The 18,010-nt window shown below is 42.1% G+C and overlaps 1 protein-coding gene across 2 annotated transcripts in view; it reads right to left on the bottom strand.

Annotated features, from left to right (window-relative positions):
* Positions 1 to 18,010, bottom strand: part of LCP1 (lymphocyte cytosolic protein 1) — a 200,284-nt gene that overhangs the window by 61,230 nt on the left and 121,044 nt on the right. For both annotated transcript variants that reach the window (XM_069205396.1, XM_069205394.1), the window contains 2 exons: positions 14,369 to 14,464; positions 887 to 1,082 (listed from right to left, as the gene is read on the bottom strand). In XM_069205396.1, coding sequence (XP_069061497.1) covers positions 887 to 1,082; positions 14,369 to 14,464 — 292 coding nt within the window. The remainder of the gene's footprint in view (positions 1 to 886; positions 1,083 to 14,368; positions 14,465 to 18,010) is intronic.

Raw genomic sequence — 18,010 nt, 5'->3', positions numbered from 1 at the left:
TTCCTATTTTACAGAGATCGTTTTTTCAGTTTATCAACATAGTTGGCAATTAAGCTTCTAAGATACTTGTCTAATGCCAAGCCAGTGCCTTAAGTCTTATGACAGTCAAACTGCCAGGAAAGACACTGTTCAAACCGCTCTATGAGTGGACAAAACCCTTTGTAAATTTGTGAGCAAGTGACATCTTTCTTGACAAGAAAAAAGCCTTAGTAATCTGGCATCATGTTTAACTGTGTGTAAATAGCCAATGTGGAAAGTGTTTGTCGTCAGGCTTTTAATCTTGAAATCTAATAGTTATCAGGATTAACCATGCATTCTGTTCACTGCTTTTGTGTAAAAGTTATCAGTGTCACTTCTCTTTTTGTATGACTAGAACCTGCTTACGACAAAGTATGAAAAATTCGGATGGATTTATATCAAGCTGAAGCCTTCAAAGAGAGGCCAAATATATTGTGCATACATAACAGTACCTTCTGACTATAAATAAACAGTTTTCATTTTTTAAAGAAACAATAATATGTCAATATATACTGTCTGATTCCCAGTCCAGAAATTAATGTGTGCAGATCAACTGAATATTTATTCGTAAGTAGCACATGTGCCTATGTGAAAACCTTGTGTGACTAAACAATAAAATGAGTATGGGTGACAGGAATTTACATTTAAGAACTCTACCTCATATTTTTACGTCTGTTATTTATTTTCCCAACAAGCTGCACATGAGTCATAAAAAGGTTCATTTAGTCAATTAGTTTATCAAAGCTACCCAAGGCATAATGGAAACAGAACCTAGAGGCTATGCACTCTGTACACACTTTTATGTGCATGGCGTCATAGTGCTCAACAGATGTTATCACTCGCTTCATTATTGCTCAGTGGTTCTTACCTTCAAGGGAGCTCCAGTCAATGTCCTGGTTCTCTGGTTTTTTCAGCGCAGGGTACTTGTTGAACAGGTTTGCAATGAATGCCAAGTTGAGTTTAGGGTTTCCTCTGACCACGTCATTGGCTGTCACAAACTGTCGGCAACCAAGCCGATCGGCCTGCTCCAACATGCACTCTGCTCGTTTAATATCATCTTTTTCCTGCAAGAGGAGTGCACAGATTAAAATAGGGGATTAAAGTATCAAGTCTCCTATAACACAGTGCCACCTAAATTTATTCACAACTTTCATCCATACTGAAGCAACTAAGGTGAATATAGTGGTAACAAGTCAGTGACAGGTAGAAGAGGTTGGGGCTTATTGTGATCTCTGTAAACTATGAAATTAGGATATTGCGAAACATGAGCGAAGACAATGACCTAGGCACAGTGTACCTATGAGTTGTTGGTGAAGTATAGAGGGAGAAGGCAGGTAAATGTTAAATTAGGGAAGACACAAAATGAAGGCAAGAATGAAGAAAATTAGCACTCATTAGTTGATATGCCAACATAGTTGGAAACATATGCACAAAGAGCATTCTTTACCTGCTCAGAGAGCATGTAAAGCATTTGTTGTGTTTGAGAACATAAAATACCAAGAATACTAATAATGCTTAAGACTGATCGACATGTCAGACCTAGTTATGTAGTTGAACAATCTTGAGACCCAAATCCATTATAGGTTTAGGAAAGGAAATCCAGAAATGCATGCAACCACAATATTGTATGAATATTAACACAACAACTCTTAGTCAAGCTACCACCGGTGTTGCATTTCTGAGCCATTTAAAGGTCCAATCGAAATTCTGCCAAACACTACATCATGACAAGCCAACTTAGCTAACAAATACTTTAGACTGAACAACTTGAAAATAGGGACAGCATAAAATCTAAATTATTTGACGTAGACAGATTTCTACATGCAGTGAAAGACACTCACTGCATCTTTTTTGGAGCTGGTGTTAGCGAGGGACAGATATTAAGCTTACATCAGATCTAATCTACAAATTCCGAAGATGCGCCAACCATAGGTGAGGGGAAAGCCATTTTCTTACATTGTTCAGCAACTATCTTGACTCCTTTATGGTATACAACAGCAACATTGAACGAATCATTGCGCTCTACTACTGGTGAAGTCTTGATGTGGTGGTTAAAGGAGATGTATCTCTAGAAGCAGAAAGTCAATTGGGTGACAGAAACCCCATGCATGTCTATATGGCAGGTCTCTAATCACTTAATATCTAAATACCAGCTCATCCATATACTATTATGCTATTAGAGCAAGCCTCAGTGCACCACCAGTGTGGAAGAGAAAAACTACTGAGCAAACACTTGTACTACTGGAAAATGGATTTAGATGTTTATACAATAATTGTAGTGCATTCATTTAGTCACATGACAAGGTATGTCATATACTCATGATGTGCTGTAGGTTGAACAATATGCATCTTTGAAGGCAAAGTGACATAAGTTGTTTGTAGTTGCAGTCTAGAGCAACCTGCAGGACCATATCCTGCCAAAGTATCTTGTCATGTCCTAAAGCTGGTGCGGTGAGACTGAAGCCTTAGCTCTTTTCCTCTGAGTCTTAATTGGAATACATTATTGATCTGAAAAAAGACCAGGACTCGAAAACTATAGTCCGGTTGTTTCATTTGCATTTCATGTGATGGGCATCAACATGTAGCCCGGATATCATTTAAGATGCTGATAACATCCGACTAAATTTGGAAGACAACTACAAGCCATACACACAAAGCAGTAAGGCAATGCAAAGAAAATGTATGCTTCATAGGTAGAGTCTAACTTTACCGTTAAAAGGATACATGTATTCAGTCGTTCTGGGAAGTTCAGATGGTGTTTCCTTTCCTACAGCACTGAGGAAAAGCATTCCACGTTTCTGGCCCTTCAGTTGTCTCTATTTCCTCTCCAGTCCATATTCGGTGGTACATAACTGTCTCTAAGCGGTATTACAAAGCCTATATACATTTTCATGTTGACCGACAGTGGGTAGCCAGAGTCAGAAAGCATATTGGGACCTTAGCTAAAACGCCTTTTCACAGGAAGCTTGGAGATCGAGTGCTATCAATACAGCATTTAGATAGCATTATCGAGGACCTGATCTGTGATGCAAAACATGTGCCTCAACACTTCTTTTGGCACATAAAGGAGTTTAATGTACATTTTGTCTGGGCCTACACATATTTCACATTGTAATGGTCCATGTGAAACAGCACTAATGTGCATATCAAATGTACTTTGTGTTAATCGTTTAGCAAAAGAAGTATGTTTCATGAATGTAGGCTGAAAGTGCACTGCTTTTAGAAATCTCTTACCTTGAGGGGTAACAAGGAGTGTTTAATTGCACATGACATTATATGGCAATCTAGTACCTATTTTGCTGTCAGGCCCATGGTATGTAGCTATGAAAATGGAACAGCGTGCAGTCACAATTCCTAGCAGAAACGTTTATGACCACCTTAATTCCGACAAAACCATTACATCTCATATAAGTGCACCCCAGGGAAATGCATTGTCAAATTCAAAGTTAACCCATGTCCCTGCATTGCTGAGCATTGATAACCCATTGATGACATGGTTTGTCCGTGTAAAGACCTGGTTTGTGGTTGTGAAACTCTCTGACTGATGTAAACGAAGCCTGCGGGATAACTCAATGAGAGGAATGGTTGCCTTTGAAACAAAGCGGTTATCATCAGTTCACACATTTGAATACTGGCAAGGCTGACTAAGGTTTACATCCTTCTGAAGGTCAGCAAATTTAGTACCAGGACGGGGTAGTACTAACATTTGTTATTTACAGCCCTAGAAATGGTAGAAATGTTGTTTGAAGCTCTATATAAAAATAAAGTGATTCTTATTACTACGTCCCGTTTCTATACATCTAACATAGGAGATAATACTGTAAAAAAAGCATCGTGAATAAGTTCCCTCTAAGCCCACCCTGATGACTTCAATTTTTTCCTGAAAAGCAACCTCAACTTTTAATTTGCTAATGCAGGGAAATCACAATTAATTTGCATAAGTAAGTGCAAAGTCACCATGCCTCATACAATCATCAGATACTTTAAATAGGTAGCCTGATGGCCTGATTACTTAACTGTAATTTTCACAACTCTGGTTCAATGTACCTCATCTCCTGGCTAACAGATTAAGATGTGCTTACTCTTTCCAAAAGCAGCAGTACATTGCTTAACAAAAAACAACACTGGAAGTAAGAGACGTCCCTCTGTGGACTTAAGTTAACCCGCCCTACTGTGAGGGCCAATAAAGAACCATCTCTTCCATAATGCCTCTTAAGTTTCCACCATACCCAAAATGGAAGGTCGAACCCAGAGAACCTACAACTGACATGAGGAAATAGTAGAAGGAATGAACATTGAATATTGATTTTTTTTTTTAAATAACATCTTTGATTCTACACATAGGCGGTCATTCTGACCGCGGCGGGCGGCGGTCGCCGCCCGCCATGCGGTCACCGGTCGCCGCCCGCCATGCGGTCACCGCCGAATGACCGCACCGCGGTCAAAAGACCGCGGCAGCCATTCTGGCTTTCCCGCTGGGCCGGCGGGCGACCGCCAAAAGGCCGCCCGCCGGCCCAGCGGGAAAGACCCAGCAACGATGAAGCCGGCTCTGAATGGTGTGCGACGGGTGCAGAGGCACCCGTCGCGATTTTCAGTGTCTGCTAGGCAGACACTGAAAATCATTATGGGGCCCCCAGGGGCCCCACGACGCCCGTTCCTGCCATCCTGTTCCTGGCGGTGTTTACCGCCAGGACCAGGATGGCGGGAAGGGGGTCGGAATCCCCATGGCGGTGCTGCATGCAGCGCCGCCATGGAGGATTCACTGGGCCAGGGGTAAACCGGCGGGAAACCGCCAGTTGCCCTTTTCTGACCGCGGCTTTACCGCCGCGGTCAGAATGGCCCAGGAAGCACCGCCAGCCTGTTGGCGGTGCTTCCGCGGTCCCCGGCCCTGGCGGTCATGGACCGCCAGGGTCGGAATGACCCCCATAGTGTGGTGATTACTACATTGGAATATTATTTGATTTTATTTAAATCTTAAAGTGACCCAATACACAATCATTTGGATTGGATATTTTGTTATTCCTAAATCTTCTTTGCCACCCAAGGAAGTGTGCGGTGTCACAGGTGCACTTTGAGCAGGTCAACAACACTTTCCACAAAACACATACGGGAATGCCTTGAATAGATTATTATTCAATTACAACTTAACCCTTTTGGAAGATAAAAGTAAGGCCACGTCTGCACAACATCATATGTTTATTGACAGGAGAGCAAAAAGCACTATTGGTCATATTATCAACAAACTGCAATTCTAATCTGGTTAATCTCGTAAGTAATCCTAACTCTTTAAGTGTCCCGCTGGTTCTCACCACGTGGTTTCGAACTAATGAGCACACTACTCATAACATCATTAGTAACATTGGAGTAGCAAGGTCAAATGGGCCACAGAACCTAGTCAGTTTACTGAAAGAATAACATATAATAATAAACTGGACCTTGCGTCCTTTTTATCCAAGGCAGCTAATTATAGAGACATTCGAATAGCTTTTGAAAAGATTACAAACTCTATTAATACCCATCGTTCACGGAGTGCTAGGCACAGTAGGATAAGATATGGGTCGGCCATTTTTCCAGCATTTTCAGCTCACCACTCAACTCGGTGAACTCAGGCAAGGACCCAATCAAAACATGTACAACTCTTAGTGGGAGTCAGCCACTAATGATCACTTTAGATAAGGTTGTAAAAGCAATTAAGAAAAGTGCAAGTGGGAAAGCAGCAGGACCAGATGGAGTCCTGGTTGAAGTGTATAAATATCTGCTGGATTTGTGGGCTCCTATTTTGACTCAAGTACTGAATGCGGCTGTAAATGTATATAGCCTGACAACTTGGGCAGAGTCACCGGTAATTCTAATTTGTAAAAGGGGCTCTAAAAGGGATCCTAAATGTTACTGCCCCATTTCCTTCCTGGACTCTTCCACCAAAATCTTGAGTAGAATGATCCTAGAAAGATTAGGATAATAGGGTCCTCAAAGAATCACAGTATGGATTCAGGAGGGGCCTGAGAATGGTAGAATAGTGTGTTAATTTAGATCTCCTCATAGTGAAGTATTTGAAGGCTAAGACTGATCATATACACCTATGTTTTGATGACCTATCCAGCTGTTATGATCTGGTAAACCTTTCAATCCCGTGGCAAATTGTGTCCTTCATGGGAGCACCATTAGAAATAGTGCCATTATTATTGCAGCGATATAGGAACTTATCAGCTAGGGTGTGCTGTGGGCTTAATGGGGAGTGCTCTTCACCATTTAACATGGATAGAGGGGTTAAGCAAGGGTGTGTATTGGCCCCCTTCTTGTTCTCCTTATTTATAAATGGTGTGGATAGTCTGCTCCAGGAAGTGGCAGCCCACTCTCCACGAATGAAAGGAAAGGCAGGCAATGATGATGACACCGTCCTATTTTCAAGGACTGCAGATGGCCTGCAAAGACTAAAGGATCACCTCCCAGCATTTATGGAGGCAGGAGAACACAAAATAAACCTAAAATAAATCTACATGATGATATGTGGAAAGGGGGCATGTAAATCATGTGCTCCTGTCATCAACGGTACATCCATTAAAATGGTCACTTAATTTTCTTATCTGAGCATACTCTTTAAGTCTAATGAGTCTGGACCAAACAAACTGAAAATAATAGGCTAAAGATGATCCACAGCTGCAAGGGTATTTGCAGGTTTGCAACTAAGTTGCATTGAAAACCAATTTTGGAGTTGGTCTCAATTTATAGAGCCAAATGTGTATCAGAAGATTTTTATGGCAGCGGGGTATGGCCTTTTACAGATATTAATACTCTACAAATGCAGGAGATTAATTTGCTTAGGCAACTACTTGATAGAACACAATCTACATCAGCCTATGTAGCAGCCAGGGAATTAGGTATGCAACATTTGGAAGACCTACTAGCAATTAAGCCTGTCCAGCTAAGGCACTCTATTTGGCTTAAAGAAGAGACTGATTTTCCAAAAGCAATCATAAGGGATCATAAGGGATTGTTTACAACTAGGTAATGCATTGAGAATCCTGTGCCTTTTGAATATCTCCAGAAAGATGACATAGATTAATGATCTTCCACTATAAGATGAACCTGACAGCATTACAGACTTTAGTAAAAGGGAAGCCAAAGCTTTTAATTCTCAAAAGCAAGGTTTAAGCTCGATGTGCTGAAGACACTACCATACCCTCAGTTGTAAGATACCTCTCTGTGGCACAAATTGAGGGCCTACAGAAATATCTTATATTTACATCTAACACGCAACACCGTTTCATTCTGACACGTCTACGACTGGACACAGCTCATGGTCTGGTACCCTTTCAAAAAATGAAACAATTGCCAGAGGCAACTATTAAATGTCCATGTGATGACAGATAGACTCAACGCACAATGCACTGCATTTTGTTTTGTAGTTCTTATACTGAAATTATGAAATTTTATTTAAAACCATTGTTTTAGCTAATAATAATAGGATCTACAATAACACTTATTTATATCTGTGTTCCCTGGAGGATACAAACACAGGTTTTAGAGTTGACGCCTTTATATGGAAAGCCATTTGTATTAGGAAGCACCTCAAATATACACATTAAGCTCACTGTTAGAAATGGCCCTTTCTGCAGGGTCACCCCCAAACCTTTTGCCTTCCTCCTCCACTTTTTCTGACCTCGTTTTTGCTGGCTTTAGGACTCTGTGCACTTTACCATTGATAACCAGTGCTTTAATGCTTGTGCTCTCTCCTTAAAAGATAGTGACATTGGTTTATACCCAACTCGCATATTTAATTTACCTATAAGTCCCTAGTAAAGTGCACTGCTTGTGCCAAGGTCCTGTAAATTAAATGCTACTTGTGACCCTGCAACACTTATCATGCCACCCACTTAAAGTAGCCGTCTAACTATGTCTCACACTCTGCCACAGTAGAGCCTGTGTATACCGTTTTACACTGCCATGTCAACCTGGCAAAACAAACCTTTTGCCAGGACCAAACCTTCCTTTTTAACGTGAATAGTCACTCCTGGGTAGGCTCTGGACAGCCTAGAGAGCAGGGTGCAATGTATTTAAAGTTTTACATGTCCTGGTAGTGAAACACTCCGAAAGTTGTTTTTCACTACAGCAAGGCCTATCTCTCCCATAAGATAACATTGGAATGATCTTATTACAGCTTATAAGTGTCATTGACAATCTGAAAGAGATCGGTTTTTCAGGTTTGGTGTCTCTGAAATCACAATTTAAAATCACAACTTATGGTGAAGTTGAATTTTAAATTGCAATTCTGAAAATGCCACTTCTAGAAAGGTGGTATTTTCCTCACCTTAGCCGTTTAGTGACTCCCACTTGTCTCTGATCACTTGTCTTAGGTGAGTGACAGCTGGTCTTTGTGTATTCCTCCACGACAGCCAAACACAATGGGAGTTTAGGTGTGACTTGAGGGGCCTTGATGGGCCATCCTGACAGGATGGGAGGGAGAAGCTGGCCACAGTCTCATATACCTGAACAGGCTGTGTCCAGTCCACATAACACGGGCCCCCCTTTGGTGAGTCTGGAGCCATGGCAGGACGAACACAAGTTCTGTGCACTTCAAAGCCCTGTCTTTAAAGTCTCCTCCACTTCAAAGCCCAAACTGGGTATAAGTACTGGACCTCTGACATCCAAACTCAGTACACATCTGGACCTGGGCCTACTCTGCCAGAAAGAAGAACTGCTGTGCTGCTGAAGAACTGCCACTCTGCTTGACCTCTGCTGTGCTGTACTTCTGCTTTGCTGTGCTGCCTGCTTCCCCCCTGCCTGAGAGAGTAGGACTGGGCCTGTATCACTTGAACCCAGAGTGACTCCAAGGACCAGCTGACTGGTATCCTGATCTGAAGTCTCAGTGACATAAAAGATTTCCAACCAACCTGCTTCTACATCTGGACTCTGGACCTGATTTAGATCTCAGCGGAGGAGTTGCTCCGTCTCATCCGCCAAAATCTAAATACCATAGAAAACACAGATATTTGGATTTCAGCAGACAGGATCTCCGCAACCGTTGCAACAGAGCAATCCCTCCGCTGAGATCTAAATAAGGTCCTCTGACTTTTGTGAATTGGCCCTACCAAGTGGTCCAACCCAGTCCACAACCATTGGAAGTGGGCCTTAGGGGACACATCGCTGCTGCTGCGTGGGCAGAACTGGCGCATCACCTTTGGAACCAGCACTGCAGCATTGTCTTCAGCGCAAGGTCCCTGCATCTCCATCAACAGCAGCCTCAATGACGAAGATGAGCACTGCATTGCAGCCAGTCCGCTGTAATAAGAATAAGCTTATTGCCTCAACGCAGCTGGCACCAGCACCCTAACTCCTTTGGATCTCAGAACTGACGCATCACCACCGCTGCGTGGGGAACTTCGATGCATCTCCTCGACTGTGTGGGGAAAATTGACACAATTCCTCGACAGTGTGGTTCAGAACAATGCAACGTTCCCGCTTCAGGATTTTAAGGTACTTTGGTTCAGTGGGCTCCATCATGATCAGCTTAAACCTTTGACTTTGTCCCAATCTGCCGCAACTAGATGTCCCCGGTTGGCACTTCTTGTTCCTAAGCACAATTGTTTGGTTATTCATTCACAATTCATATCTTAAGTTCTACTTATTTGATTTTTGTCATTTTGGTCTTGTTTTAGTTATTAATATTTGCTCTTATTTTGTAACCTGGTTTAGAATATTTTTGTGTGGTGTGTTCACTGTTTTACTCTTTGAAGTGTTTTCCAAATACTTAACACACTAACTCTACGTTAAGCCTGAATGCTCTGTACCAAGCTACCGGAGGGTGAGGAAAGGTTAATTTAGTGCTTGCCTGACACTTACCCTGACTAGTATTGTGGTTGCTGCTTGACTAAGGTTAACATCCCAATCGACCAGTGACCCAATTTCTAACACTCATTCTTAGGCATCATAAGTGATTCATCAATGGCCTAATACTTTATTCATTCACATTTTCGAATTGGCGCCCATTGTGGGACAGTAGGCTGGTAGTCTAGCCATAATCCTCTGTTTTTATGAAGGTATTAGCAGGACAGCGCTGGTCTGGGGGATTTTAATGCAGTAGTGATTCTCTTGTAAAGTTGTGTTTCAGCAGGTTTACCACTTCATTTTATATTAACACAGCATACCGTAGTCAGAGGATTTTGTTTTATAGCGCTGTGTGGCTAATATGTGGGCCTTATTAACACAAAGGGGGTCATTCTGACTCCCGCCGGCCGCGGTAACCGCAGGGCCGGCGGGGGCCACCAGAATACCGCTGCGCGGTCAGAAGACCGCCGCGGTTATTCTGGGTTTCCCGCTGGGCTGGCGGGCGACCGCCAGAAGGCCGCCCGCCAGCCCAGCGGGAAACACCCTTCCACGAGGATGCCGCCTCCGAATGGAGCCGGCGGAGTGGAAGGGGTGCGACGGGTGCAGTTGCACCCGTCGCGATTTTCAGTGTCTGCATGGCAGACACTGAAAATCTTATTGGGGCCCTTATTGGGGCCCTGAAAATCTTATGGGCACTGCAGGGGCCCCCAGGGTACCCACCACACCCCATACCGCCATCCTGTTCCTGGCGGCCGAAACCGCCAGGAACAGGATGGCGGTCGGAATCCCCATGGCGGCGCAGCAAGTTGCGCTGCCATGGAGGATTCCCCAGGGCAGCGGAAAACCGGCGGTACACTGCCGGTTTTCCGTCACTGACCGCGGCTGTACCGCCGCGGTCAGAATGCCCATAGGAGCACCGCCAGCCTGTTGGCGGTGCTCCCGCGGTCCCCAACCCTGGCGGTCTCGGACCGCCAGGGTTGGAATGACCGCCAAAGTCTCTTTCGGAGTTATGGGGTCTATATAGAGCGGTAATTGCTTTAGTCAAAGTCAAGTTTTAATTAGACCAATTCAAATGCATAAATGTGCACTAGCACTTTGTGACCTATTGGACTGATTTAACGTATAAATCACATTTGCACTTCATAATGAGTTGGCTGACCTTATATCTTGCCACTGTAGGTTCATGCTGCTACTTTTAGTTCCTTACTGATGATGAGTTGTTTTTTGAATTGTGTGATATTCTGCTCCTAGTGCTAGTAATTTTGTCATTTTAGTAATATATTTTATATTTTGCTATCTCTGTACACTTTATCTATGATGAGCCTTAAAATATCTTAACAAATTGTGATATATTTTGCACTTATTATTAGTGTTTTATGTTAGATGAAACATCGATATGATGAGGTATTCGTTGTACGCTAAGAAATCGTTATGTTTACTTTTATGGTTTTATTTCAAAACATAATAAATATTTTAAATCGAATTGAATATTGAAACAGACCCGTGAAGATTACTGATACTTAATCAAAGCATCACCTCCTCACCTTCATTATTTGTGTCCTTACTAGACTAAAGAGAGTTAGTCCATCTGTTATATGATCATCTACCAAATCTACCAAGAAACACACGACAGTGAGCTAGCTACCTGTGTCAAATTGGACTAATTAGTCGATAACACAGATGAAATCACTCCTGCAGAAATCACTCCTGCAGAAAAGATGAATGGACTTGTACTCCAACTGTAATCAACTTGTAGCCAGTAGAGGAAGATGAAACGCTGGGTACATACCAGCTAGGGGGAATAGATAGCTAGTGGGAATTTTATGCACAAGAAAATACATCAAGTAAACTTTGTGAACAATGAGTAAGGGTGTGTTGTAATCATATATTATGGACACACTACCATAAACAATAGAGAGTAATAAGAAAACCATAGGCATAACATTGCAACATTATACAGAACAGTACACAAGAGAACAGATGACATGGATGATGCTATAAAGATTCACATGGGTATGAATATGGCATACGCAGGTGGCAGGATGTCACTTGCTACCTACAACTTAATTTACTTATGTGTTTCTCTATTTGCAACGTAGCCACTATGAGGTTCTAGAACTATAATTGAAGGAAAGCTACTGGCTCCAGTTACCCTCGCCCTTCTTACTGTCTCAGTGTTGCAGCAGTAAAGGCCTGGCTTTTGTTAGTGACATTGCCTATGGTACAGTAAGATGATGTTCTTCACACATGTTGGGCAGAATAGCAACTAAGGAGAAATACAATCCTAAAAAACCTCTGTAGGCAGAGTATAATCACAAAATCCATATGGGAAAGCCTGCAAAGCACTTGTCAGTTTCAAGCTGAAGATGAATGATGGAGATTTTTCCTATGTGCAATATAGTTTTATGATTATGTTGCCGGTCTCATCATAATCTGAAAATTAAGCTGTCTCAAAAAAAGCAATAGATACCAATGGACCTTTAGAACGAACATTGCAGGTACAAACCAGCCTTTGACCTCTTGGAACAATGCTGGCAAGTAATCTATTGAGCATGTCTATTTACTGTTTAGAGGAGATGATGCAATGATGTGCCTTAAATTTTTGAAGTCCTATTGAAATAACCAAGGATGCCACACCCTCAATATAGTAGCCAAAATATTCGATATGCATAGTTTAAGCAGTTACTTTGAAAATCATTTAACTTTATCAAAATATTTGAATGCAAATGGTTCAGAAGTGCATATTTGTATTAAAATGGGCTTTTTCACTTTAGTCATCTTCACTCTCACACTATCCTGATCCCTCATCCCAAAACTAACCTCTACTTAACCTTAACTCTATTTCTACCCATTCATAACTTTACCTGCAGCTCTATCCGCTACCGCTAATCATAAACCTAAAATTAACACTCACCCTACCTGATTTCCTTTTGTTCATATCTATATCCTTTACAATATTTGTTTTCTCACTTATTGCTTTTTCAAAACACCCAGTTTGTAATATATCTAATTAAAACCACATGAATCCAAGACAAGCCATGCCCTCCACCTACGGAGAGTCAAGAGGATATATATTGGGGAGTACTTTGGTGATATGAGCTTAAGTGACAACCAGTGGGAAAAGCTCCATACTCTAATGCTTAAAGGCATTGTGCCTGATGTCGAGGGACATTGATAAAAGAGTGTCACTTAAGCAGCCTGTCACTTAACAAGATTGATACCATCCTCAGAGGTAGTGAGGGGTCACTGGAAAAATATATTTCCCCTATGGCAATAAAACCTTAACTGTAGGGAAAAATGAGTTAAAAAGGTAACCAACTCTGTAGGTCTGTGGTACTGATGTAATATTAGCAAGCACTAAGCAATGATCCGAGACTATCAAATTAGAGAGAAAAAAAGAATCAATTGAAAGTTATATTTTTGGCAAAAGTTAAACAATGTTACGACAAGGTAATAAGTGCCACAGAAAGATAGCCACAATAATGAAGTCTTATGTCACTCTCCAAGACAATCTCCATTTCACCTAAGGGGGAATAGGCTGAAGGTAATGAATTGTAACACAAATAAGAAAAACATCTTAACACAACATAGCCCTTCTCTATAAGCCCTAAAATGCACTCTGTGAACAAATACATATGTCACTGCATGCAGATTGAATAAGTAACAATAAGTAACCTATATTGTTATAAGAACTACAAGATAGTTTTCTTGGAGCCTTACAGCAACCCACCATTAAGCCTTAATCGACACATAGAGCTTGAAAGGAAAAAAAAGTAAACAGACTGATGTTTTCAACAGCACCACACATGCCACTAGGTGACTAGGAGGTCACTTCATTGCACTTTAGGCAGGCACATTTATGTTGAGTTAATGATTTCTTCTATGGGAAACAGACTGGGTCCCTTGTAACGCTTGAACAATATTTACTTTTTCTTTAGAGAGCATGTCTTCCTGTCTTTCATATGTTGGGGAAGTGGTGTGACTAAAGGTTTACATTTGACTAATGACCAGTGGTGGTGGGCAGATGGTTGGTAGTGAAGGAAAGGTGGAATATATAGTATAAAAGGAGGAAATTTGTGGTTTGGCAAAGTAGCAAGCTAGTGTCCCTTTATAGCACTCCTCACTTACAGCGTCCCATGCTGCAGATTGTTTTTCAGAAATCTTCTAGCATCCTGATTTACCGTTTGGCAGGTGGAGCTTTGTGATGGAATAATCCTTCTGCCAAACTGTGAACCTGGCCTTTAGTCTTTTAACTGTAAATGAGTCAATACTGGGCAGACAAGTACAAAATGTTCATTGTTAAAGAAATGTTGACTTTGCTGGCATATGTTTTTTAAACCTTTGTAAAACCAAAGAACAAAGTCAACTAAGTAAAAACAAGTAACTTCATGTTGCAAAATCTTACCTTTTTTGCCATGTGCAAAATCCTAATAAGTTCACGCTCTGAATTTTGAAAGATTCACTAAAGTATACTTTTAATATTGTGATGAAAAGCAACCAAACATACTGATTCAACACTACTTACCCTGAGTCCTGTCATGTCAATATCGATAGGGGGGAGGCCATCTTCATCTCCCTTTGGTGCTACCTGGTTGAGAAGGTGGTAATAGGCCTTGGAGTCCTAGGATGAAACCGAATAATGGACACAAGTCACAATTTATTTGATCTGAAAGTTAGAATTGAATTGCTCATTTTAAAGCAACCTTTTATGGGATGTTACACAGTGCGAAGGGCCCCTTTAAATAGCCTCAGCATCCACACGAGTAGCTACCCAGCTGTATGAGTTAGTGCAAGAGTTTCAATAGGGGATCCAGAGACCAAGGATAAAGCTAGTTAGCATATATCTAAAATATGACATGTTGCAATCTCTTCACATATAGAGCTTGAATTATACATTGGTGGACAGGGTACTCCATTGCAATGGTGACTTAGTTCCCTACATGTCAATAATATGTTGGTCCACCTGCCAACCTTAATTGCAGGCAGACCTTAAGTCTGGCCAAAGCGGAAACTATTCCATCTCTGCTGTAGCCAAACTTTTACGACGGCCCAACGGAGTACAAACCTTTGGAGAAGTGGCTACATGGCCGCCCACCCAATCAGTATGGGTGGATATGTAGCCATGTTTTTTACTGTCTGTCACTGCCAGGAAAACCCTGGTGGTGAGGGGTAGTAAAAAGCAAATAATGCTCCCTGCTACTGGAGATGACTCGCATGGAGAAGGGAGCATTACCTTTTTATTTTAAATAGGAATATCCTTTTTCGATAATTATTTTTGAGAATTAAAAACGAAAACTGTTTGGTGTAGGACTGCGTCATGCTGAAATAGTCCTGCACCAAACAGCAAAATGCATTGACAGGAGCCGCCATGATGGCGGTTCCTGTCAATGCATTAGGAATGACCACTTGCTTCGCAATCACTTAGAAATTTGGTGAGCAGCCCCTCCACCATGGGCAGAGTAATTTACTCTGTCCCCCTGGCGTAACCACAGGCTGTCTACCAAATGATAAAACACGCCCATAGTTTTCTATTTAAATACCCTCAGCTCAACTCATGCTAGATGCATTTTCTCTCCAACCCAAAACTCCCAAAAGTTAGTGCTAGTGTTTCAAACTATGGCAGACTCAATAAAATCATAGAGAAGCAGCCAGGAAACTTTGCACAAAGTAACTAGGATTAAACTAGAATAAGTTGAAATTCTGCATGTTAACTGGCACATTTGGATACCACCAAATACATGTTTAAAAACAAACTGATTGCTCCTATAAATATTGGTGAAGTTGTTCTTTTTCATTGTCCTGCGGTAATACAAGCACCACATGGGTTCTATTGACAGCAACCACTCATTTCGACTGAGTAGATTTTTTGTGCAGAATTCAGAAACACAAGACAAGTTTTTTCAGAATTATATCCACATTGCTTGCTCTTTTTATCTGAGATACAGAATTTATCATTATTTTGTGTCACTTCCCAAGAGCCAACATAGTATTTTACACTCTTGCCTAAAAACAAGATTTAAGCTGATGTAAGATTCCAGAATATTTGTTGTACTTGTGTGGAATCAACAATTTGTTACAGTTTTGTCAGACTCTCCCTAATGTGTTTTATGTATTGCACTCCTATCTGTCTACAGAGAAGAAGAATTGTTCACCATTACAAGATGAGCACTGTTACAGATTTTGATGGTGGAAAAACGGGAGGCCATTTCTGATGATGAGGTTATGGTGGGATCCTATGTCAAGTGAGAGGCTGTTCCAGAGCTGAAGGCCTTGATAGGGAAATATTTGTGCATTTTGCTGACATATTTGGTGTGTGGATAAGGTAAGGTTTTGGGAGTCATGGGGTAGTTGGGCTCAGCATTTATTTTTATATAAGGCGGTATGCACTGCAAGTGCTGGAACAGATTTTGGCTCACCCGGAAAGTCTCTCTCTCTCTTTCTCTCTCTTTCTCTCCCTCCCTCCCTCTCTCACTATCTTTTTCGGTCTCTAGCTACATAGGCTACTTGGGACCTTATTTGGAGTTTGGTGGACTGGGATATTCCGTCTTAAACATATTGGGTATCCTGTTTGGTGTATTGCAAGTGTATTAAAACATGTGATACTTTTAATATGGCAAGCAAACTATTCACCACGTTTGTGATGGAATATCCTGTTGGCAAATGTCTAAATCACACCATGAGCCTGGTTGCACCGGGTATTTGGTAAGCAGTCAATTTGATGTTCCTGTAACTTTGCTTACAGAGCGGTGATCAGAGTTGGGGAAGCTGTTCATGAAAGTATTCTTTTATAGCTTTGATTGAGGGCATATCAAGATCTTCAATTTACTTGCCTGACTACCAAAGAGGATGCTGAAAGACTGAAATAAGCAAGAACAAAATATATGGCCATTTGCAGAAGCCCTTAGGCTTCTGACATATTAGACATATAGGCCCTCATTATGAACAAAGCGGTAAAAACAGCTGTGTTCATGCTGGCGGTCACAACACTGACCGCCAGCGTTCCCGGATCCCCACCGGCCGCATAAAGAACATTCCTGTGGGATGGCGGAAACATTGTTCGTGCCCGCCGGCTCACAAGAGGGCCTAGCCGGGACATTGAGCCGCCGCCAATGCCTCTGTGTGGCGGGTGCAGCTGCACCCGTTGCACAGATCACTGCCCGAAAATCGGGCAGTGGCCTGCGCGATGGGGCACTGCCCCGGGGCCCCTGCACTGCCCATGCCAAGTGTATGGGCAGTGTAGGGGCCCCCAGGGGTGCCCCGGTGCACCCCTTCCACCAGCCTCTCCCTGGCTTGGAAACCCGCCAGGGAAAGGCTGGTGGCACCACTGCCCTGTCGGATAATGTTTCCGACCGCCGCCAGGCTGCCTGACGGAGGCAGCCTGGCGGTGAGTGAGGAATGCCAATGGCGGCCCTCATGGGGTTCTTTATGTAGCGGTGTGGTCCGCATGCTGGCAGTTTTACCCGCCATCGCCGGCATGGCGGGACACACCGCCACGTTCGTAATGACCGCCATATTCTTAGAAAGCTCAAATGACATCAGCTGAAGAAAATAATTTGTGCACTTGAGGTATTGCAAGATAGTCTCCAACAGCCCAAGCAAGATCCTCTTATTAAGGATTGGACAGGGTAATATCAGTTTCATATTGTGAACCAAAGTATACCACCCTGGAAGACATATTTGAACATTAAGCCCCTGTGCCCAATGCATTTAAGCCATAATGCAGAACTGGAATGTCAGTTCTAACAAAACTTTGAGTGTTACAGAAATATCAATTTAGTATGAGATTATAGCGTGTGTAATGCAAAAGCCCCAATGTATCTTCAAAGTTTTGAATTTAAGATTGCCGTGAAGAATGAGTTCAGAATGATGTTAATAATTGGGATGACGAGCGATGGTGTTGTCTTTCACATGACATGATGGAACTGGGAATTTGAAAGTTGGGTCTTCAATATTGTGATCTTAAAATGGGATTTGGAAGCAGATAGGAGCTACTTCTGGGTTCTTCTAGGTCAGAACGTTTAGTTGTGTTCTATTAATGTTCATTCTAACTGTAAAGAACTGTCTGTGCTATGATGAACAATCAATGTGTTTGTAATCATCTGACTATGCTAAAGTGAAACCATATTATGCTTCAGACTAAACGTAAGTAGGTTAGACTTTTCACACA

The sequence above is a fragment of the Pleurodeles waltl genome, chromosome 8, assembly GCF_031143425.1.
Source record: "Pleurodeles waltl isolate 20211129_DDA chromosome 8, aPleWal1.hap1.20221129, whole genome shotgun sequence".
NCBI classification, from domain to species: domain Eukaryota; kingdom Metazoa; phylum Chordata; class Amphibia; order Caudata; family Salamandridae; genus Pleurodeles; species Pleurodeles waltl.
This window is presented reverse-complemented; position numbering and strand designations above follow the sequence as displayed.